The sequence below is a fragment of the Tenrec ecaudatus genome, chromosome 5 (assembly GCF_050624435.1).
Source record: "Tenrec ecaudatus isolate mTenEca1 chromosome 5, mTenEca1.hap1, whole genome shotgun sequence".
NCBI classification, from domain to species: domain Eukaryota; kingdom Metazoa; phylum Chordata; class Mammalia; order Afrosoricida; family Tenrecidae; genus Tenrec; species Tenrec ecaudatus.
This window is the reverse complement of record NC_134534.1, coordinates 180931405-180956571: the sequence shown is the minus strand read 5'-3', so window position 1 is coordinate 180956571 and position 25167 is coordinate 180931405. Positions and strand designations below refer to the sequence as shown.

The following is a 25167-nucleotide window of genomic DNA, read 5'->3' as shown; positions in this document are numbered from 1 at the left end:
GGCTTCAAAAGGATGTGGAACGCGCTCCCTGTCTTTTAGTGCCATTTTCCACCAACACTTCAGAGCCTCATAGATATTGACTTAAGAACAAGCACGCAACAAAAAAAATAAATAAATAAAATGTCAAAGTAAAACTATTCCTGAGTCTCCACTAGCTAAGCAGAGGGGGCCTGGGGAATGCCTTATTTCTAAGTCTCTGCCCTACTGAAACGCCATGACGGCCTTGTCCCAAACTCCTACTTCCTACACTTTGTGCTACCTTTCCCTTCTTCTTTGGCACTTACCGCCTTTTCACAACTAAACAGCTAACTTTATTACTTATCACTGACTTATTCGATTGTGTCCATCTACGTAGCTTCATGTATTTTGTCCGTCTCCTATCAGGAGATCGTCAGCCCCGGGAGAGAAGCAATGTTGGTGTTTTTATTGCTATCCCCACGTGCTCAGAGCAGAGCCAGGCACAGAGCTGGGTCTCCCTAAACATCAGCTGGCTGACGAATGAAAATATGGTGATTCAGGCCCACGGTCTGTGGGCGGCAGAGTTTGCATTAACCTAAAGACTAGACCAGTGGTTCAGACCCACTATCTGGTGCTGTGCGCGTGGAGCCACGTCCTGGCAATCTGCTTCTGGACAACATTAAAATGAACCGAAGCACACCCACTACCACGGAGTCAATTCTGACTCACAGCGACCCTGTATCAGGTCCCAAGACTGTAAATATTTCCTTTTTGCGTTCTGGGGGGCCACTGTTGTGTCCTGCCAGTTCCGACTCATAGCAACCCTCTGCACAGAGTAGGGCTGCCTCGCCAGGTTTCCCAGGCTCTGCAAGCTTGCGGCAAGAGCCTGCCACGCCTGCCCTTCTCCAATCGGCTAGCGGTTTGAACGGCTGACCTTGCAGTTAACAGCAGACTATGTAACTGGGACGCTACTAGAGTGCCCTTTCTTTTTGTTCTGTGAGTCTTATTTTGAAAATAAACAGAGAGACAAAGGGTGTCTTGTGTCTACTGGCTTCAGCCAGCAGCAAGAGTCGCTGTAAGGGAGAGCAGAGCAGCACGGAGTCAGCGATCAAGCTAAAAGCATGATGTACACAGAAAGATGGGCCGTTTGTGTCCTTTCGGGTCTCACCACCAGACAGAACAAGTCAGAGTCACCTGACCAGCGCATGATGACTTTTTGCGCTCTTTGATTGGCTTCATCTATCAAAGTGTCCTAGTAGCTTTTTAAACACCCAAATCTTTCTCTTTGCCCGCATCATGTGCGTCCACCGCCCCACGTGTTTAATTTTTACTTTGATTTCTAAAAAGCAAGGTTTCACTTAAAGATAAAATTTATCCAGGAGGAAAGGTGTGCTACCTGCCGACATTCGGTCTTACCGTCCCTTTTGTGGAAGCAGTGCAAATACTGAAGGGAATGTGACGGAGTCGGGCACGGCGATGTTCGGGGGTGGCAAATGCGCTTTGGGATGACCCCTTGATAAAAGGATGAGATGAGGGGTGATTCTGAGAAGCCCGTGCCCTCGACTGTCACACTCCCCATGCTGATAAAGCTGTTCGTTTTTAAGGAATCAAATCAAATCATATTTTAAGTACCGAGAGAAATCCTTTTTCCACTGCCTCGATAATATTTATCTAGCTGTTTCTGGGCAAACGCCATGCTTCCCTGTGGCTTTGAAAACATGGCTGCGGAGGAACATGGTGCGCGTGGGCTTTCAGCTCCCTCACACAATGCCACATACACAGGGTGCAGAAACTGAGAAGGCATTTTGCTAAGTGCTCCATGCTTTTACTCTTACAATCGTTACATCATCCATGCAGGAACCACATTGAACCAAGGCAAGCCAAATTCACTGCCACTGCAGCAATTCTGATTCCTAGTGGCCAGAAATGCCCCTTTGAGTCTCTGAGACTGTAGCTCTTCATGGGAAGGAGTGGAAAGCCTCATCTTTCTCCCAAGGAGCAGCTGATAGTTTTGAACTGGTGACATTGTAGGCCACAGGCCATATGCTACCAGGGCTCCAAAATGTGAGTCCATATTGCTTGCTCCTCTCTTCTGGATGAGGACTTACTCCACAATCTCATTTTACTTGGAGGAGTTTTGGACACTGGGGGCGAGTCAGCAGAAACTTACTTGGATCTGAGTCTTTCATATTTATCTTAGTAGTCTTTTTAGATTACATTGATGAAAGCTAATGAAGAATAAAAACACCCTTACCGTTATTGTTGTTTGGTGCCTTCGTTGTGACTTTGACGCACAGTGACCCTGCAGCGCAGCACAGGGCGGCCCTACAGTCTTTGGGTGGATTCATGCTGCCAACCTTTGGTCAGGAGCTAAACACCTCACTACTGCAACCTGCCCTAAACCTAACTACAATCTACGAAAAAAACTCAGACCTACTGCCATCAAGTCGATCCCGACTCATGCGGCCCATAGAGCAGCAATTCTCAACCTGTGGGTCGCGACTCCTTTGGGGGTGGGAGGAGTGAACGACCCTTTCCCAGGGGTCACCAGATTCCTAACAGTAGCAAAATGACAGTGATGAAGTAGCAACAGAAATAATGTGATTGGGGGGGAGGGTCACCACCACCTGAGGAACTGTATGAAAGGGCCGTGGCATGAGGAAGGTTGAGGACCTCTGCTGTAGAGGGTTAGGTTTCCTAAGCTGTAGATCTTCAGGAGCACAGGGCCTCACCTTTTTCCCCTGGAGCGGCTGGTGGGTTTGAACTGCTGAGCTGGTAGCAGCCCAATGCTCACTGATACCAGGGTTCCAGTGCTGTACACCCACCACCAGGGCTCCTTAAAAACCGCTCTAGGTACCATGGATTGTTCTAAAGTCTTTGAAAATATTCTTTCATTTCATCCTCAAAATAAATCTAGGCTCTCATTAAAGTTGAGTCGATTCCCACTGAACTCTACAAAACAGAAAAGCAAACTCGCGGTCATTGAGCTGATGCTGAATCATAGCGGCGCTGTAGGGCAGGGTAGAATGCCCTGTGTTTACCCTGAGGAGCAGCTGGTGGCTTCGAACAGTTGGCCCTGCAGGGAGCCTCCCAACGCGTAACCACCCCGCCATAGCACAGAGTAAAACGGCCATGGTATCAGAGAGCACTGTCAGGTGAACGATGGCAGATGTAAGTAGGTCAAAAGAATGAGTTTATGGTTGGGAGTGGGGAAGAGTCAAGGACTTGAAGGCAGACAAGTACCTTATGTTGGGAGAAGGGAAAAGCCATACACAAGAGGAGGGAGGCTGGCAAAAAATGATGGGGGTGGGGAAAGGCACTGGAGATACGGAATAGGTGCAGGGCAACGAATGGAAGCGAGCATGGGCAGGCGCACCACTCTGCAACAGTTGTGGATCTATGAGTAGGGTGTTGTAGGGACAGGTGGGATGAACCTTTGGAGGGACTGGGAGGAGGCCCTGACTATATACAGATGTGACAGAGGATAATTGTATATGTGGAATGGCCCTTGCTGCAAATATATCCCGCAAGGCACTGGACCATCAGGGGGCAAAGTGATGAATACTTCTGAGACATAACACCTTGAGGGGATGAATGGCTGAGGCTGGGGTCTTGGGGACACTAAGGCCAATTGGCATAACATAGTTCACAAAGACCACATTCTACATCCAACTTTGACCACACAAAGACCATACTCTACATCCGACGTTGGTGAGCAGTAACTGGGGTCTTAACCGCTCAAGGGTAACCCTTGAAGGTCTATCAGCGTCTCCCCCTCCAGCAGAAAGGGGAATGATGGAAACCAAAGACATATGAATGTTCAGTCCGATGGGCCATGCAAAAAAATCAGCTTCCTCTGCCCAGACACTAGACGAGCTAGATGGGGCCACCGTCAAGCACAGCCACTGTCAACTGAAAAGGATCACCGTGGAAGGTTCTGGGTAGAGTGGGAGCAAAATACGGAACAAAACTCCAAATCTTTAAAGAGATTAGAATTTTTGGTCGGGTAGAGATTGCTGGGACCCTCAAGCCTATGGTCCTTGGTCACCTTTCAGGTCTGAATCTGAACTCGCTCCAGTATTGGAAGGATCAATGACTTGGGATCAAAAGGCGAGCATTTACCTAAAGGCAAACTTCAGAGGACGCAGTCAATGCTCGCCAGAGCAGGAGGTAGAAATTGTCCTTGTGCACTAGGCTGTGCCCCTTGACCCTCGTGTCTCCCACGACCTCGGTATTGAAGCCTCTGGGCTTGGGGATTCATCCCTCCTCAAGGTGCTTGGTTATGGCTGAGCAGGTTTTATAACTTTGCATCCTATCGGCTCTGTCTACTACGTTCATGGATGTACTTGCAGTACACACACCTATGCACCTGTATGTATACATGCCTGCCTTAGACCCAGTCACCCTCTCCACCTGTCCAGGTGACTCCTGAGTTAACATCATTAATGCTACGGCACGATCATGTGTGCAGTACCTGCCTTGGCTGCCTTTAACTCCTCCTCCTCCTCCAAGCAGCTTTCTTGATCTTTTTAAAAATTATTATTAAAAGATCATTTTATTATTTGAAAGCCATACACACATTTTTACAAACAAATGAAATCACCATTTACTGAATAAGATCCTTTAAACTTTTTCCATTTTACTTCGAAGCCACACATCCATACCAAGGGAGCCACACCTGGCTCGAGAGGCGCAGTTTGCCGACCCGGCTCTAGTTAGCGATTCACCCGCTCCTTCCTTCTGATCCCACACCTGGGAATCTTTGGGGGTGGGAGGTGGGGTGTGTGTGTGTACCTTTTCTTGACTTTTGGTAAGAGATTTCTCACACACGACATGCCCATGTAATTGATGAGTCACTCAGCATTGGGACATCCAGGTGGAGCCACGTGATGGCCCCAAGTGTCCTGCTTCGACTGGGTCCAGGTGGAACGCTTCTCTAACACTCATTTTAGGGACAACATGAGAGTCTTCCTTCTGTGAGGTGTCTACCTCACAGTCTCCAGCATTCTCAGGTTTGATGGATTAGCATTTAGCCAAAACCAGACGCGCTGCCATCGACTCAAGGCTGACTCGTAGTGACCCACTGTGGTTTCCAAGACTGTAGCTTTAGTGGAGTAGAAAGCCCAGCCTTTCTCCCGCAGAGCTGCTGGTGGTTTTGAACTGCTGACCATGTGGATCACAGCCCAGGGTGTAACCACCACACCCCCCGGGATCCTTCCTTCCTAACATGGGTAACCGTTTATGAGAGTGAGAAGCCTTGATAGTAACTTGGTTCAACTAAATTCTCTAGCAAACATAAACAGACAAGCAAAAAACTACGGGAATATTCTTCCATGTATGGCTGATATGTGGATTGGGAGAAATGCATAGCTCATACACATTTTAAAGTATGTGAATAGCAATTCTTAAAGAATGAAAAAAGTTTACTATCTCATGCCGCCCGTCAACAGTAACTTCCCAGGTGAGAGGCAACCTGGCTTTCCAGCATCTGGGTGAACGAACAGCAAGCGTTCCAAGCTCTGAGAAGTCCGCCTCACAGCAGGGCGAGTCGCTGGCTCCCCGTGTGCTCGCATCTCCTCAAGAGCCAGCTCCAGCTTATAAAGCACAAGTTCCAAGGCGCACCCTGCCCCTCTCCTAACAGCCTGTCAGAAAGTCGTCGGCTGTATTCCTGCGAGCGCAGACGCCTGTTCGCGCATTTCAAAAGCCACACGGAGGAGGGCTGAGAGGATGAACACTGAGGTGGTGGCTGCTCCTGGGGTGACGTCTGGGCTCGATGGGTGCAGGGATGGGATGGAGTCAGCGGTGTTTGTGGAAATACCCACCGGTCTTTACTAACTTTGTAAGAGTCATTGTTAGCTGACTCCCCAGCTGTAAACAGGCCCACGTCCCTAAACTAGCAGACAGCGGTGCGTGTCCCTGAAGGTCTACGCGCCCCAGGGATGCTCACGCCACGGATTCAGCTTCAACGTTCCAAGCTGAAAGAAAAGCCCCACTCTGCAATTAGATTGCTTAACTGCCGACGGGCTTCCTAGAGGACATGGTGGCTGTGGCCGCCTCTCCTTCAGAGGTTCCACTTGCATGCTGGGATCGCTCTTTCAAGACTTGTTAAATGTCCTATAAGTTTAAAAATTTTTAAATAAAGTCTGGGGTTCATTTTAGGGACCGAAATTGTGTTCAAGATAAAGGAATCTTTCAACTATAAAATTTTACAGATAATGCACCTTGGGGTACATTTGTTACTGTTTTACTGTTTTTCCAGCACCGCACCCCAAACACTTACCAACCAAAACCACCAGTCTGTATTTCTCATTGGTCTGCCGCCGGTACGGGGTCACTTCCTCGTAGGTGGGCACATCAGCGGCATCATACTGGTCACTCTTCTTGCATTCATACATGGACTTATTGGTCTTCTTATCTTTCCTGCTAAGACGGAAGCTTCTTCTGAAACCAGCTGCAAATACAAAACCACGACATGGGCATTTTCACTACCAAGAAATATCCTAACATCAGCAAACAATAACAATGAACTCCTTGAAGCTGGACAGGATTTTCTTTACCATGGCACTGTTAACAAGTATATTTAGTAAGAGAGAGAGAGAGAGAGAGAGAGAGAGATACCACAGACTTTCATTACAACAGTATTTTGTAAGCGCGTCAACTACCATTTGTGTAGTTTATAATAACGAAAATCATATCTGGTTCTAAGCCAGAAGGCGCTCTTCCCGGATATCAGGAACTAAAATAATCTACGTAAGGAAAACAAGTAAGTCAGAAACGATAAACAGGTGACCACATTGGGTAGGAAAAAGTGAGAACGTTTTAAGTACACATCACAAAATCTTTCACTCCTGTCCCCCAACACGTAGACAGAGTCCACTTTCTAGCAGGGGTCAGTGGGACACTCTGCTCCCCCTGTCCTGAGGACCCCAGGAGACTCGTGAGAAGGCTGCACTCCCTGCAGGGACACACCAGGAGGAGCAGTGGTTGTGACCAGCACACGTGGTACTCGCAGCAGCCGTCCCCAGACCACGGTTGTCCCCTCACCACATCCGGGCCTCCAACGGCGGTCACCTGTGCCTGCTGGGGTGGAGGAGGATCCAGCAGGAGAGACGTTCCCATGGAGTGACAGAAATCACCCGTGCACTATTATAACTTTCTGAGGCAAGGATTTCATAGTGTTCCGATTTCAGGCTCCCATGGTTCCTGCCTCGCGGGAAGTGATCAGAGGAGAAGCGGGTAGAACTCTAAATTCTTCATAATTATTTCTTGTACCAAAGCAAGGTTTTCTCAACCCGGAACGGCTATCACTCGGGCATAAACGCTTCATCCAGAGCAACAGAAGTCTGAAACAAACCGCTGAAAACGTTCTAATCCGCAAACCACAGGGAGTTAGTTCCCTGGATGGATCAAACGTGTCCAACCAACTGGGTCTCTACAGCCCACTGACGCTGTCCCTTCCATCCTAAACAACATGGCGACAGCGAAGAAATGGAGACGGCAATCAGATGTTTAAAGCAAGTTTCTGCGGACCTTAGAGGTGGGGCCCATGCCCCAGAGCTGGCTGGACGGTGGCAGCTGTACCGTGCCGGGCCTGTCGCGTGCAGGACACAGGCGGGCTGAACTGATTAAGAACAGCAGTCAACCAAACCCGTACTCTCACTGCTGTTTCAGCATCTCAATGGCAATTTCTAGAAAGGAGCATTTACCAATGGTATTTCCATAGCAAGGATTAAAATCCTAGGAGGCAGATGCAGGGATAAAGCGCGGTGGCCATGGAAGTCTCCGCGACAGAACAAACTTGCGACCGTCATCCGGGCTGCTCCGTCCGGCTCTCCGCCTGGTACGGCACCACTGCCGACCTCCACACACCCCTCTGCAGCAGAGATGCCTCAGGACTCAGTGGCCCAGGCTTCCACCTCCTCTAAAGAGGGGGAGGGGCTAGTAATGGGGCTTCCAATAGCTAGACCCAAGGAGCTTGTTTTAATCAGACGAAGAGGGAAATGGCTCTAGGCAGCCATACTACTTCAACTGGAGCAGACGTATCATTTAGTGTTAAGACGTACACAAGAGTTGGACAGATGAGTCGGTAGCTGGGTTCTGCTGCTTGGTGAGAGCTGGGTGACCGTGGGAAGTGATTTCCAACTTCTCTATCGCTCACGTTCTCTGAAGTGCAGACAACAATGGTATCTACTTCTTCACAGGCTGCGGCCAGTCCCTGAAGGAGGACATCACGCTTGGAAAACTAGAGATTCAACAAGACTGAACAAGATCAAGACCCTCAATGAGATGGACTAGTGCTAGACAACTAGGCTTCAGCACAGCCATGCATGTGAGGGTGGAGCAGGGACCGGAGAGCTCTGTTCAGCTGTGAACTAACTAGAGGGCACCCAGCATCACCAAGCAACACCTCACTGGACTGCTAAGGACTGAGTAACTCAAGCACATCATTTGGCATGGGGCTTACCCCTAGGCAGGTGACTAATCCAGGTGAGCTATATCTCCATGCTTGAGTAGGTCTCCAATGACAAGAAAGGGCCTTGAAGGTGGCAACAGGATCTGACACAACCCTGGCCTGGAGTCTCTTAACAGCAAGTCCAGTGAAAGGGGAGGGGGAGAGGAAAGGGGGTGTGGGGAATTAAGTCACAGACGTAAGCTTTTATTGGTTAATGCTATCAATGAGACTAAATGTTAAAATAAAATCTAGGTTTTAAAGTATTACATCTTAAAAATGTCTGAAATAACTTCTCAGTAGAGGATCAAGGTATTCCAATGAGATACAGCAGATATGTCTAGAATATATTAATCTGTTTTCAACGGTTCTCGAAGGAAGTCTAGTATTATCACGTTTATCAAAATTTAAACCCTGTCCCTCACTTAAGATGATGATGTAAGCCCTCTGCTCCTCCTGCTACACACACTCTTTTTCATACACATCATGTACACAGGAAGAATATACATAGAAATACAGCCAGCCAGCCATCTAATACAAGAACATTTTCCAGCACAGACCCAACAACATAGCCAGATCTAGAATGGGCACTTGAGGCAGCCTAGTATAAAACTCAAGTACTGATTTAAAAACTTATTTTCTTAGAACAAAACAAAACAAAGCCCCACTGCTTCCCTAGATGCCGCCATCCTGCGTAGTCAGAGGCGAGCCTGCAGTTGCGACACTGTGACTTTCAGACTTCCATAAACACACGGGTGTCAGGACACGCTCGTGAGGCCTCGTCTTGAAGGAGAGCAAGCTGAATGTCAGCAAAAGAGTCGATCTTTTCCTACGTTCAGGTCTTGCTTGGTTCTCATTTTAAAGGGGGCGGAGGGAGGGCATGAGCTTAAATTGAAAGTCAGAACAAGGTTTTTCAAGGCAAATGTGAACAAATAACCTAGCGCCTACTTAATTCCAGTTCATTTACAGAGCAAACGTCTTAGCAGGAGCTGGCTTTTGTAAAAAAGGGAACATTAACGAGGAATTTGGAGTAAGGAACCATTTTACACAAAATATATTTTACTTATATTTCACATTCTTGTAATTTATAATTGGCTCAATATTTTTATGGACAAGCATTTTCCAGAGAGCTTACCCACAGCTGCTAGAGATTTGTATTTTTAGAGGAACGACACGTCTGCTCTGAAACGCTAAGGAAGTGGCACTACAGCGGTGGAGCTGGAGAGCAACCTCGTAACCGTCACAAGGGACAGACCACAGAAAATGCTCCTATCTCATAGTTGCCAGTAGAAATAATCTACAGCGACTTTATAATTTAATACTTCAATATGAACTTTTGTCTGAGTCGATTTTTCTTTTTGCTATGAAAGGAGACACTGTAATTGTTTGTGACTTCTTTAGTCCAGCACTGAGACAGCTATAAACATCACTGTACAATGATGCACCACCGACCTGGTCCCGACTCATAGCGACTCGACGCACAAGAGATCGAAGCACCACCCAGTCTCTGCTGTGCGTTCGGTCACCCAGCCAGTCGAAGGTCTTGCCACCTGACACGCTGCTGTACCAAGCATGAGGTCTTTCAGGAGAAGTTAGCCCTTGCTGATAACATGTTCAAAGTCCGGGAGATCAAGCCACACCACCTGGCTCTTCAGGGGCTTCTGAAGGCTGCATTTCTTTCTGTACATAATTCTTTCATTCAAACGCATCGATTCTATCTTTGGTCTCCCTTACACACTGTCCATCTTTCGTGTGGACATGACACCAATGAAGATCCCACGGTGTGGGCCAGGTGCCCCTGAGTCTTCAAAATGACAGCTGTGATGCAGATGTACGCAACACACCAATCAGCCTATTTCTTGACTTGCTGCTACCACAGGTGTTGGCTATAGGTCCACGTAAAATGGAGTCCACTTGAACTGACAATCCCGTCATGATGTTCCTTCCCTACTTGGGTCTGATGGTTTTTGCTGTCTTTATGTTGAAGTGTGATCCATACTTTCATCTCCAGCAGCACGTGCTGGAAGAGGTCTTCACTGTCAGAGAGGCAAGTTGTGTCATCTGCATATCACAGGTTGTTCCTCAGTCTTCCTTTCATCCTGATACACTTTCTACCTCGTGTAGTCCAGCCTCTCGAATTACTTGCTCGGCATGCAGACTCAAGTAGTATCATGAAGACGACAACCTTCGACACGCATCCTGATTTAAACTACCCAGTATCCCCGGGGTCCCCTCAAACTATTGTCTCTTGGTCTCTGGACAGACCCTTCATGGCCATCATTAAGTATCCTGGGATTCCCATTGTTTCCAATGTTAACCATGGTTTATCATGATCCACATCGTCCAATACCTTTGTACAGTCAACAAAACACAAGCAATTCTGTTTCAACCAAGAGCCATCTGACATCAGCCATAAGATTCCTCATTCCTTGTCCTTTACTGGATATGAACTTTTCGGAGTTTCCTGTTGGTGCACTTTGGAACCATTTTAAAAACTATCTTTAGCAAAATTTTATACCCGTGTGATATTATGCTGTAGGATAATTTCTGCAATCTGTGGGTTCACCTTTGTTTGCAATGGGCACACGTTTGACAGGTAATTGCCTTCCAAATTCCTTAGCATAGATGAGTGAACGCTTCCAGCACTGTACCCATTTGCTCAAACATCTCTTCTGGTATTCTCACCTTAGGTCTTTGCACAGTTCATTAAAATACCGTGTCTTCTCAAGACACCCTTTTGAGAAGCATCTTTTCAGGTCTTTTATTTCATCACGTCTTCTGCTCAGGTTAGTTACTCTACATTTAGGAGCAAGTTTCAGAGACTCTGCTGACATCCATGTTGGCCTTTTCTTTCCTGTCTTTCGATGACCTGTTGATTTCTTCATGTATGATGTCTTTGACATCATCCCATAACCCACCTGGTTTTCGATTGTTAGTATTCGTTGCATCCAAGTTACTCTTGAAAAGGGTCTCTCACTTCAGGTGGGATAACATGAGGATGTACTTTGGCTCTTGTAGACTTGTAGTTTTCTTCTACTTCATTTTGAACTTGCCTATTAGCAACGGATGGTCCACTTCACAGTTAGCTCCTTTTCTGACACTGTCTCCACCCAAACCAAAAAACAAACTCAATGCCAGGGAGCTGACTCAGAACAACCCTTTAACAACAGGGTAGAACTGCCCCTGCGAGTTTCTAAGACTAACTCTTTACTAGAGTTGAAAGCCCTGTCTTGGTCCTGAGGAACGGCTATTGGATTTGAACTGCTGACCTTGCAGTTAGCAGCCCAACTCATAAGCACTCTGCCACCAGGGTCCTATTGTCTCCTCAGATGAAGTCGGTTTGCTCCTTGTGTCTTCCATCTGGTGAGATCCATGTGTACAGCCCATTTATTATTGAAGATGTTATTTCCAATGAATGTGAAAGAGATTCAAACAGTTTGGGGAAGAATAGAATTAAGAGACAATGGATGATTTCATGAACTTTTTGGAAAACCCCCTTGTAGGTCATTGATCTTGTGAAAATTTATCTTTCGCCCTCTAGCACTATTTCTATCACTTCAAGGCCATATTTTCCAGCTATTGGTCCTTCCTCACTTCCAACTTCCACATTTCAATCATCGATAATTATGAGCACATCCTGATTGCATGTTTGATCAATTTCATTCTGTGGGCAATGGAAAAAATCTCTAATTTCTTTATCTTTGGTAGTAGTGGTTGGTGTGTAAATCTGAATAATACCTATATCAACGCTCTTCCTTCTAGGCATAAATCAGTTATCCTATCAATGACAGTGTCGTATTGCAGGATGGACCTTGAACTACTCTGGGCAGTAATTGAGATTTCATTCCTCTCTCTCACTCTCAGCATACACCAGGACTGTTTGAGTCAATCTCCCTAAATAATACCTTTTATTTCATGTCAGCAATGATTTAATTAGCGCAAATTGTTAGAAGCCAGATAGATCTTGTCATCTAGTCTGCACATCTAGGTCTCCATTTCTCAAAAGAAATCTAATTATTTGATATTTTGTCAATGACAGATAAAAATGTATCTTTTTTGTTTTTTTTAGCTATTAGTGGAAACAATTCCTATTTATTACTCATTTGGATTTCTTCTATAAATTATTGGTTTGTACAATTGATCATTTTTTTTGTTTAGCGTCTTAACCTCATCAATCCAAAGGGATTTCAAAACATTTGTGGAAACCCCCCCCCACCAACTATCTTTTAATTCTACTTTCCCACAAACTTCTGAAGCTCCTTTGGGACTACACACTTGTATTGTTTCAGGTCACGAGTTCTTTGTCATCAGGCGCTTCAAAAGTTGGTGGCAAAATGAAGGGAGAGATAATGAGGTTTTTTCCGTGAGCTTTTTGAAGCTCCTTTCTACTTGTTGCCAAGACTTTCTACCATTTTTCAAGGTGCTGTTCTCACGAAGACATGTTAAATGTTCGCATTAAACTCTGAATGGCTTCCCTTTGTGATTTTCCCCAACACGTTCATAGCCTTCAACTAAAACCAAACGACCCAGCTGCTGTTGCCAGGGTGGATCCGACTCAGGGCGGCCTCATGCTATCAGCCTGTCAGCGTGGGGCTGTGTTCCCAGGGACCTGATCAAGAGGAAGCAGGACCCCGGCCCTTCTCCCCAGCGCCTGGGGAGGAAGCCACACAGCCAACCCCTCAGTTCACCAGCCACCATGTGTGCCGCCTGCTGGAACCGCTGTGCGCCTATGCGGGGCTTCAAAACAGTCCCGGGAAAGCGGAAGCCAAAGATCATGGAATTTCCCACCCCAAACGTTTTGAAAACCTGATAGTGTTTTTAAAGTGCAGCATATCCCTTGACTTTGAATTCCTTTTCATGCCTGGAATGACTCAGTTGTTATCAAGAAACCAAGCAGGTGATGAGAGGCTGTAACTTTATATTTTTAAAAATAATTCACCAATGGTCGTGGGACGACTGCTTCCCCGATCAGTTCATTACTTTATGTTGATACGTATGACGTCCTGGAGTAGAAGGTGGTGTCTGATAGACATTTCTATATCAAGACACAGTTTGGGTCACCTCCCTATGACTCATAGGAAAGCCGTAGTATTAGCAGCAGTCTCCCCTAAGTCTGTCATTCAGTCGGAATGGTCGGGAAGCAGAGCAGGTGCATGTGGTTTTCATTTAGCCGACTTTACAAAATGAAGGCGTCCTGGAGCGCCTCAGGGTTCCGGGTTGGGCTGGCCACTCAGACCCATCAGTCACTGTGCAGGGGAAGAGGAGCTGCCTGCTCGGGTGGAAACTTACCCTTCTCGGACCCTGGTGAAGCAGCTCTCCCTTACTCTGTAGGGGTCTGTATGTGAGATGGAATTGACTCCGTGACAGTAGTACTTTGCTTTATAGTCACAGTAGTGTGTAAAGTACCTGAGACGGTGCTCTCAGGGAGCTCCATCTCCTCAACTGACACCAAACTCACCATCCTGAGTGCATTCCGACTCACGGAGACCCTGCAGGGCAGGGCAGGGCCGGGCAGGACTGCCCTGTGGGTTCCTCAGACTGTAACTCTGTACAGCAGTAGAAAGCCTCATCTTTCTCCCATGGAGTAGCTGGTGATTTTGAACTGTTGACCTAGCAGTTAACAGCCCAGTGTGTGGCCACTACACCTCCAGCGCTGGTAGGGGGCATAAAAATTATCCCCAAATATTCGTATTATGTTTTCACAACTTAAGACTATTGCTAATTACTAAACTTTGTAGCAAGTTCTCTAAAATCTAGTTTTGACTTTCCATGAGTAAAAAAAAAATTAAATAAAGTTGGCAATTGTGATTTGACAGTTTTTGCAGCTTTTCAATTATTTATCAACAGTTAATGCCTGCCTATGTCTACTGTAGGTTATTATGAATAATTTTTAAATAAGCTTCAATTTATATGCAAATACATCTGTTGTGCAATTTCAAACATTAGCAATACTTTTTAACAATTAAAAAGCTCAGTGACTCAACATTATCCAGAAGTATGGAACTATTTAAATTATGAAATAGCCTCTTATACTCAGAAATGAATCGATTAAAATGATAAATATGTAACTATGTAGCACCAGAAACATATCTGATGTAAAGATTAATGGGGAAATACACATGGATCAGATAAACATACTTATGATTTGTATAAAATAGGATTTTACTGTATTTCTCATAGGGATAGAAATACAGAAGGAGATATACAAAGGAGATATACAAAACCAGCTGTCGCTACAGTAGGGAGAGAGGGGTGTATATGATGCCTTTGTTTTATTTGAAACACTTTCCAAAATGTCATATTATTTGAAAAAAAAAAACACCACCACAAAATAAAACGAAACAAAAACCAGATACATGAACACCCCAAAACGAAGCCGTGCATGGGCGGAGGTTTCCGTGTGGTTAAGCCAACACAGAAGGCAGAGTGGACCTGACTCTCTTGTTCTGAAGTGGGCACGGGAGAGACAAGATCTGCATATCTACTGACGTGATGAAGAGTCACCTACTGCCAGGATTAAAACAGCAGCGAAAGCAAAAGTAACAACGTCATACTCCCCCAGATGAGAACAGAGTGCCAGGACGAGGGACTCTGTGCCAAGAGAGACGGGTGGAAAGTGGCGCTCTCACCCGAGAAGCGAAGATGAAGAGAGAGAAAGCCGCCGGGTTTTGAAAACTCCCAGCTAAGCTTGAATTTTACGTGAACTCGTTCTTATAAAGTCACCACACTGTTCACGTGTCCTTTGGCTCCCATAAATCAGTAACTGTGATGTCCGTTTATAGTGCAAATACTTATCGTTGTAATTATCTCCCTTCTTCAAATGATGTTGCCATTTCAGATGGCATCTTGTAAACAATGCGTGTGTCACTTTATGAGGAACATGCCAGCGAACACAAAGAGACCCTCCAACGGAGTCAAGACCATGAATAGCGGACTCCGAAATGGCACGCAGAAAGGGGCGGGCAGGTTGGGCTTTTGTTAACTCAAGGAAGATACAAAAACCTGCTACACCTGTGCAAGGCTTTCGGGAACCTGCCTGAGAAGGGACACACATGTGCTTTCCACCGAAGCCAGAGCTGAACAAGTGCTAAGACTGTGCCTAGTCAAAGGCAGAGAACTCACCACACCGGGAGAAAGACTGTAGGCTGGTCAAGCTGCCCCCTCACAGGCTGTGCGTCCACATTCCCACCTGCATTTCCTCATTTCCTTACATAGGACAAAGCTGGTCAATAATATTACATGTTGTGCTATTGTTTTAAACAGGGCGCCCTGGTGGCATAGTGGTTATGCATTGGGCTGCAATCGGCATGGTGGGCAGTCAAAACCACCAGCCGCCCCTGCGGAGAAAGACTGGGCTTTCTGCTGCCATCCACAGTTACAGTCTCGGAGACCCACAGGGCTTGCAATGAGTCACCACTGACTTGATCGATGGCCGTGAGCTTGGTTTTTCGGTGGTTGTTTAAAACACTTTAGACTGTTTGCATTTTATAGGGTAGGGAAAGAAGAGGCTCAGGACAATCGGCTTACAGTCTATCAGAGCCATACTGGTCTTCCAAAACCAAGCCCGCACTGTCATGGCATCATGCTGACACACAGAGATCCCAAATAGGGGTTCTGAGGCTCTGATCTCTACAGGAACTCTTTCTCCTGTGGAGCAGGTGGTGTATTTGAACCACCAATCTGGCACTATAATACCACCAACCTGGCACTCAGCAGTCCAACTCCTACCTGACAGCGCCACCTAGGTTTCTTTGTAACCGTAAGACTGAGAGCGAGTTATAGAAGATTCTCAAGTTCTTGATTTTAAAAAAGTTTAATTGACACAGGCAAGAAAACAGTCAAATTTCCTAAACGAAAATAAAGACCTGTCAGAAACATTGTATGAAAATAATTTTAGGCATCATCAAACACTGGATAAGCTTGAACTAGCAAATATTTAATTGGTTCAATGAACCAAAAGCCAAACTCATCGCCATCAAGTCGATGCTGACTCACAGTGACGTTATCAGGAAGAGCAGAACTGCCCCTGTGAGTTTTCTGAGTGTAATTCTTCAAGAGAATAGAAAGTTTGATCTTTTTCCCATAGAGCAGCTGGTGGTTTTGAACTGCTGAGCTTGTGGTTAGCAACCCAGTGTGGAACTTGGTACATCACCAGGGCGCCTCAAACTGGTTCAACAGGTCCACTTAATTATAAGAGAAAACTGGGGCTTATAATCTTTTAAGATTCTTTTTTTAAGTCAGGTAGACATTAATAAAATCTAGCAGTCAGGAATTATTATAGTGTTAGGTTTCTAGCAAAATATTAAAAAACATACATCAATAGACACACACATATACTTGTTAAATGGAGCATCAGTGTTCTTATAATGACATGCACTGCATCAGACAGATAAAAACTATGTAGTAACATGGTCCCAAGAGACAAAGACTGCTAACACAATGCTCCCAGAGTATGGTAACCGGAAGATTCACCCAGACAGTGCGGATAAGCACCGCTGTCGGTAGGGGGCTTAACCTCAGAAGGCATGCCAATACCAAAGCGTGTAAGAGCCGCCAAGATGCGAAGGAGCAGGACCAGCCAGCTTCTAGCAGTATTCATCTCATAAAACAAGATTAGAAGAAAGACCTCTAATAGTTTTGTGAGAAAAAACATGCAAAACAAAAAAGCTGTCACAAACTAGAGTAAACAACCACATATACAGGAATTGTGTCCACAAGGAGGAACACGGCTTCTGAACACACTCGAGCATTCACCCCTGTATCGTTCCTCTCATTCAAAGTTCCACAATCGCTCTCCGAAAAAGCAAGGAATTGTTCAAATGCCTTAACCACCGTTGGCCTTTTTCAGCACTTTTCAAGCTGCACATAAAAACAGTCTGGAATGCCCAAGTCAAACCTGGGTAGCTGGCATAAAATATCAATTTTCAATTTAAAAAATGCCTTCTCTTCAAAAGCCTTCTTGATACCACGAGCCATTGAAAGCGTACAGCGCAGTATCACTATAAAAAAGTGGGGCAGCGCCGAGAGAGAAAGAGGAGAAATGGAATTTCGTTTTCTGCCAACCAGCTAGTAAAGAAAGGACTTCTTTCTTTCTACTTGAGAAAACTGGGAGAAACAGTATGTACACATAAAAGTGGAATATAAAAACGTGGTCCTGAAGAGAAGAAAATGGATTTTCAATTTGCACATACAGAGGGGAGCGCCAACAAGCTCATGGAAACATGGAACTAAAAGAAAATGGCATTTTTCCATGAACTTTTTGAAGCCTCCTGGTGTAAGTATCCTTTGAGTCTATGCAACCTAAAAGTCTCCAAGCTGGGATGGTTTCTCTCTGTCAGGGAAAAAAGAAGCAAATGTCCCAAGTAGCATTCCAGACATGCTGAAATTATAGAGGCAGGTAGGGCCTATCTTGTTGAAGAAAGAAACCAACTTGTGCCTGTTCTGAAAGAATGCTTCTGACTGTGTTCCTTTTATAAGTTTTCTTTTGGGAGGGAAATAGTACGACAGTGTATTTAGTCATAGCTGAACTTGCTGATGCGCCAGTCTTCAAAATGATTAGCCAATGGCCCCAGTAGAAATGCTCAGTAGACTTCTGAAACACGCGGTAGAATTCGAGTCTCAGTAGTGCTTGATCACAGGACAAGGAGAGCGCTTCAGAAACAGAATTGGGAAATCTACAGAAAGAGCACTCAGGCAAACTAAAACATTGAAAAGAAACGAGAGCGCATTTGCTTCCCCTTTGCTCAGCTTCATGGCAAATATTCCATTTAGACAGGAGGAACGGTCTTACTTACACAAGTCCCAGGACTGATCCTGAGGGGAAACAATGTACGAAGGACTCAAGCCAGGGTAGAAATGGAGGGAAAATGGTGGTTTCCCAGGATCCATTGGCAAGAAAGTATCTTAAAAACACACATGGTCAACAGTGCTTGCTGAGCTGGTTCTACCAGGATCTCCTTAGTGTGCTGACCAGAACCCATGTGTACAGGCCCTCCACTGTGGAGCTGGTTCTGACTCACAGCAGCCAAGCAGAAGTGCTCTCTTGGGTTTCTAAATCCTTGCAGAAGCGGATGGACAGCTCTGTGGTTAGCAGCCCAGCGCTGATCCCGCGATGCAAAGAAGAATCTTCTTCCCATCAACTACTCTGCACTGCAGTAGGAAAAAGCAGGCTCTCTAAATCGGTACCGTAGAGACACAATGGCACTTTGAAACGTAACGCACACTAAAAATGGACTCATGCACCATCCCAAAGCTAAGTGGAAATATCAAGAGCTACATCATTCCATTTGTATAGAGAGGGGGCCCTGGTGTGACTGTGGTATACAAGCCCTGAGCTGCAAGCCTCAAGGTCAGCTGTTCAAATTCACCAGCTGCTTTCACGGAGGAAGATACGGCTGTCTGGCCCCATAAAGATTCAGTTTCAGAAACCCTATCCAGGGTCACTATGAGTCAGAGGTGTGGCCATAATAGTGTGTAGAAACATTTACGTAAATGTAGTACATGCAAATTACATGTTTATTTATAAACCCAAACCTGAGCCCGTGGCTTATGAGTTGATTGTCACTCAAGTGACCCTATGGGGCAGAGTAGAACTGGTGCAAAAAATTCTCAAGGATAAAATCTTTACGGGGGCAGACTGTTCACACACACACACACACCCTCACTTAAAGGGATCTGACTTTAACAGATGTTTTTCAGTAATGCATATAAACAGCACACGATCAATTTACCTTCATATTACAATAATATTGTATGCAAATACTACACAATTTACATTGCTCAGCCAATGGGTGCTTTTCCTTCTCAGTAACTAACAGCCCAAAACCCAACCCCAAACTACTACCGTCAAGTCAATTCTAACTCATTGGACCCACGGGACAGAAAAGAAATGCTCCATACAGTTCCCAAGGCCAGAGTCGGTGTGGAATACTCCCCCTCCCACCAATCTTTCTCCCACATAGAGGCTGGGTAGGTTTGACCCACCAACCTTTCAGTTAGCAGTCCAAACCGTCACCCACAGCCACCAGGGCTCCTCAAGTAGCAACAGATCTGTATGACTGACAAGCACTCTGCCCTCCAAGAGAGACGCCATGCACATATTACTCAGAGCCATGCCCACACTACAGTTCGCCTGCATGTTCGTTATACCAGGGGGCTTCAAATAGTCCGGGGAGGAATTTCATTATCTTGCAAATCTACTTTCCCATGAACTTTATGAAGCCCCTTCAAATGCTATTAAATAGTTTTCAAGTGTGATTTGTATAAAATTGACATTATTAGAGTATCATAATGTCTTTCTAAGGCATCAATTTAGATGGCATGCAAAGTATTTTTCATCAGTGGGTCCTGCTACACGCAGGGAAGGAGCCCTGTGGAATAGTCGGTTAGGCACCGGGCTGCTGACCTCATAGTCAGCAGCAGTTCAAGCTTGGAGAGCTGAGGCTCCTGTCTGGTGGATCACAGGGCAGGCCCACACTCTCCCATGGGCTCACCATTAGTCAGAATCGATCTGATGGCAGTTGAGTTTTTTGGTTTTGTTTTTAATGAGCAGTAAGAGAAATTCAGAAAGGAGGAACACGGGCTCAGTAGAAAGAATGTCACGGAGGGGACTAAGGGGCGAGGTGAAGTACTAATGTGGTGGGTGGAAGATACAGAGGGTGGGCGGATGTCGGGAGTAAACAATTCATGCAAGAGCGGGAAGACTAGAAGGGATTGTGATCACACAACTCATCCTAAAGGAGATTTAACCATGAAAGAAGGAAGAGTTCTAAAACTGACTGCGGTAGTGATGGCACAATTAATTCTTCTTGAAAGGATTGAACTGCTGAATTGTAGGGTATATAGATTACATGCCAATAAAACTAAAGAAAATGAATGAGATTAAATCAGCAGGACTTGGTGGTTCAATGATCTATTCCTATCTTATCCCAGGGGAAATTTCATCTCAGTAGTGATTAAGGAAGGAGCACTGGGGGTTACAATCCAGCTATCCAGCTGCTAACAAGAAGGTGGGTGGTTCAAACCCACCTGAAAAGATGTACGACCTCAGATACCCTGAGAGGTCATTCTCCTCTGTCCCACAGGCCGAGTTGAGGCCACAGCAATGGGTTTTTGTTGGGGTCAGTGCCTGAAGTTACATGTGGGCCGCAGTGTCAGAGTAAGGGACCAGCGACAACTCTGTTCCAAACACGAGCGTCTGGTGCATGCTTCCACTAACTGAGGTTAAGGAAGCTAGGGAAAAAATTCAGTTCAGGACTGGGGAGAGTGAATACAGAAAGTATAGCTAATATAAGAGTGTTTACTGTTCTTAAAAAAAAAGATGCTACCAGTCATCAGTAAAAGGGCTATACATACATGCTGGTGTGTGCTGACCACCCTTCCCTTCAAGGAAGTAGAAAGAATCTAAAGACCTCACTGAGCTGCTGGATCACTTTAGAGCTGCAGCATCCGTGGTCTATGAGTGGCCCCTGGGCAGTCCCATGCTTGGGCCCAGAGCGTCCTGCCAGTAGGATGGAGCACTCCTGTGCCACACCCCCCCCTTTCCTGCTGTGCACTCAGGGAACCCAGAACACGAAGGTGGAGTGAGAGGCAAGGGGACAGTTCTAAGTAGGTCAGGTTTTCAGAAAATTCTAAATAACTATTGGAAGCGCCCTTATTGAAAAATGCTAGAGCTGTCTTGGAACCAGAAACACCTGCCACGTGCCAAGGCTGGACAGAGACCCATGCTGTGCATGGGGACGTTCCTCCAAGGAGGTGGCACTCCACGCATCCAAGACGTTCACTGCACCTGCTCAGAGTCGATGCGTAGTAGAATACTGTATGAGGGCCCTGCACATCATGATCTTTCCCCTCCACTTAATATGATCCTATATATACTTCAGGAGAATAGAAAATTAGGGATGAATGTTAAAATGTCAGAATAAACTAACATACCCACAACCAGTGTAAACACCACCTGCAGTACTTTAGTAATCCCTTTCTTTGTCGTTAGCTGCCGGCGAGCCAGGTCTGCTCAGCCCGCCCAGTCCTGCACCACGAGCACACTTGTTCTCTTGCTTGAGCCACGTTACAGCCACCGTGTCAACCACCTTGTGGGGGCCTTTCTCTTCTGCCAACCCTCTACTTTATCCAACACGATGTCCTTCTCCAGGATGGTCTCTCCATCCTTGCCTTGTAAGAGCCTCCTGGCTGTCCTGGCGACTTTCCATCTTTTCTTCAAGCAATGTATTTAACTTCTACAGCTGATCATGAGGTTGCTGCTGCTTGGAGGATTTTGGTTTTCTTCACATTGAGTTGCAAACCATACTAAAGGTTGATCAAAACACTTGCTGTTTATCAAAGCCCCAAACTCGCTGCCATCAAGCTGAATCTGCATCTGACTACGGGAAGGGTGTAACTGCCCCTGTGGGTTTCTGAGACGAACTTTGCACAGCAGGACACAGCCTCATCTCATGCCCAAGGAGCAGACAGTGGTTTCTAACCCTGCAGTCCACCTTGTCACCGGGGCTCCTGAAAACAGAGTCCATGCTAAGAATAAAAGAGCTTCTGCTTCAGAGATACATCTGCCTCTTGTGATGTCCTCACAAACTTTTTTCCCAATTTCTTTGTTGATAGACCAGTCACCTATATAAACCTCACCTGTTATCGCATTTAGCCAGTGGGTCTGAGTGGAGGCACAGAGCTGTACAACCACAGCCCCTATCTACGTGCCTTTAGAACATACTCAGCTCCACAGAAATCCCCCTGCGCTAGCAGTGACTCAACATCACCTGTGCTGCCAGCCCTGCAGTTAGTAATCTCTGTCTCTCTGGGTTTGCCAATGACGACATCTCATGCAGGGAGAATCATATGATGAATGAGTTTTGTGTCTGGCTTCATGTAGCACAAGGCTTTCAAGGCCCATCCGTGTTCTAGAAAGCATCATTGCCTCCCTCCCTCCCTCCTTTATGCAGCTATGCAATACTCCACTGTACGAATGCACAGGGCTTATTTCTCCATGTATCAATTGATGGACACTTACGTTGCTTCCCCTGTTTTGCTGTTGTGAAAAAAGCAATTAGGAACGTTCGTTTGAAAGGTTTTGTATGGGAATATGTTTTTATTTCTCTAAAAGATTCTACCTAAGAAGTGAATTGCTAGATGCCGTTTGAGGAACTGCAAGACTGTTTCTCAAAGTGGCCGCACTGTATCACGATTCCACCAGGAATGTAGAAGGCTTTTAATTTCTTGAGGTCCCAGCCAATCATTTATATTGTCTGCCTTTTAGATCACACGCATACTAGTAGTTGTCTACTGGTATCTCGCAGTGTTGATCTGCATCTCTCATGACTTCAGATCAGCGAGAGCCACATGGCTGCCAGGAGAACAGACACATCTGTCTGGGGGGAGGACAGGCACGAGGCTCCAGAGAGGGGGGGATGGCGAGCCTCCACCTCACAGGCTTCGGACGCGGTCGCAGATGGGGCCAGTCCTGGAAATGGACATCAGACTTGGTAAACTAGCAGGTCCCCAAAAAAGGGGGAAGACCCCGAATGAGCTGGACTGCCTCTGCGGCTGCAGCAATGGACTTGAAGACAACAATGGTGGAGAGGGACAGCACAGGGATGGGCGAGCCTCCTCCTGGCACACAGGGTGTTGCCCGAGTTAGAGCTGCCCTGGCAGCACCAGCAAGCTTCAAGCAAGCAAGCTAGCACGTGTCTGGGTTACCGGGCATCTGAGATGTTACAGCATGAAGTCACGCACTGAATGTCCAACCCTATCAACTACGGAGAAGCCCAACATAAATAAGTATGCCCGGTGCTCTGTGACACCGGGTCTTCCTAAGGTATTGCTTCTATTTCCATCTGCTGCTGCTCTAATCCCACCTACCCCTCTAGCCCAGCTCTAGGCTCTCTGTCACGAAGGAGCAGGCAGCTGCGGGCTGAGAAGCCTCCTTCTCTCCTGCCGTCTTAGATGTGCACATCCCCCCCCCCCAATCTGCTTGAAAAGGAGTCTGTGAAGTCGGGCAGAGTCGGTGCCTCTATGTTTGAGACAGCGATACGGGTGCAGTAGTGCACTCTCTCCCCGTCAGCCCATTGATTCACTTCTCTCTGTAGCCACGCTCTCAAGGAAGCTTCCTCCCACCAGGACCACCTCTGGCTCAGCCATGGCTCCCATGTCGGTCAATCCGGGACCAGCAAATGGGATGCAACAGACATTTCACACTTAGGACACTGGTGGGGGGGGGGGGGCTCCCTCTGATCCTGAGACCTCGAGAGAAGCTACTCTCCTGGAAGGTGAAAGACCCAGGGGACAGAGAACAAGCTGTTCCAGCTGAGACCCCAGACCCATCGTCACACTGCCAAAGGTCTGTGCGCTCCACCACCCAGCTCCCAAGACCACCCATCTGACGCAGACCAGGGCCCCTCGGCTGACTGCACTCAGGGACCAAAGGGGAGGTACCATGTGACACACAGTGTCTGGCACGCTGTACCGCTCTGAAGCGACTGAAAAGGAATTGATGATGTCGGAACCTCCCTCTGCCCCTAATCTACACGTGAAATACTGACTCCTGATTCCTGCCTAGAGCCTTGTTTTCTTTTTGGTCTCATAATAAAACTATAAAGTAGCAGATTGCAAAAGATGGCATGTATGTGGAGTGTGTCTACACGATCTGGATTTGAATCGTGGCTACGCTATTTACTCTCTGCGAATGCTGAGATAATTCCTTTGCACCGTCTGGGCCTGTTTTTTAATGGATCGTATTTGCTAATCTTAGTATAATTGCTCACTCGTGGCCATCGAGTAGGTCCTGATTCGCAGCGACCCTCTGTGGATTTCCAAGACTAACTGCTGATGCGAGTAGAAAGCCCAGTCTTTCTCCAGCAGCTGTCAGTGGCTTTGAACTGCCAACTGTGCATACCGTGGCCCAACTCATAACCACGACACCACCAGGGCTCCTATAATTAATATTTGGTAATATTTAATAAAGTAGAAAACATCACATTTGGGGACGGTATTTCCATAACTAATCTCATCTACATAAATATTAATCAGAAAATGAGGCTATAGTTACTCTCTAAAACTCTATTTCCACAATATTTTCTCTCAAGACTGACGGTAAGGAACTTGTCAATACGCCTACCCGTGGCCAGGGCAGAAGACGACGGAAGGAACCCATCTCCACCCTGAGAGGTTTTCCTGTCCAGATGGATGAGCAAGGTAACCACGCTGCTCTTGGGGTTAGGTACCCTGCGGTCGGCTCCAATCCACAGCGGTTCTGTGTACGCAGAACCAAACACTGCCCAGTCCTGTGCACCCCGCACGAGGGTCGAGCCCACTGCTGCATTCCGGGACTCTCTTCTGCTGACCCACTAAGTTACCAAGCATGTCGACCTTCACCAGATACTGGTCTCTCCTAATCACATACATGTGTGAATGGCATGAGATGATGCATTGCCATTCTCACTTCTCAGGGGTATCTAGGCTGTATTTCTTCCAAAATAGATTTGCTTGATCTCCTAGTAGCCCACAGTATACTCAGCATTACTTGCTGACCCCATAATTTATAGACATCAGCTCTTCTCTGGCTTCCCTAATTAATTATCCATCTTTCATGTGCACATGAAGCAGTCAAAAGATATCACGTCTTGGGCCAGGTGCCCTATTGTCCTCAAAGTCATGTCTTTGCTCTTTAAGACTTGCAAAGTGGCCTCTCTCATGCAGCAGATTTGCCCAATGTAATGTGCCATGTCCTTTCCTGGCTGCTGCTTCCACCTGCA

At 46.4% G+C, this 25167-nt stretch overlaps 1 protein-coding gene across 1 annotated transcript in view; it reads right to left on the bottom strand.

Moving 5' to 3' along the window:
* The window catches only part of MPP7 (MAGUK p55 scaffold protein 7), a 143102-nt gene that overhangs the window by 17740 nt on the left and 100195 nt on the right, over window positions 1–25167 (bottom strand). Inside the window, exon 11 of the mRNA XM_075550913.1 lies at window positions 6239–6409. Coding sequence (XP_075407028.1) covers window positions 6239–6409 — 171 coding nt within the window. The remainder of the gene's footprint in view (window positions 1–6238; window positions 6410–25167) is intronic.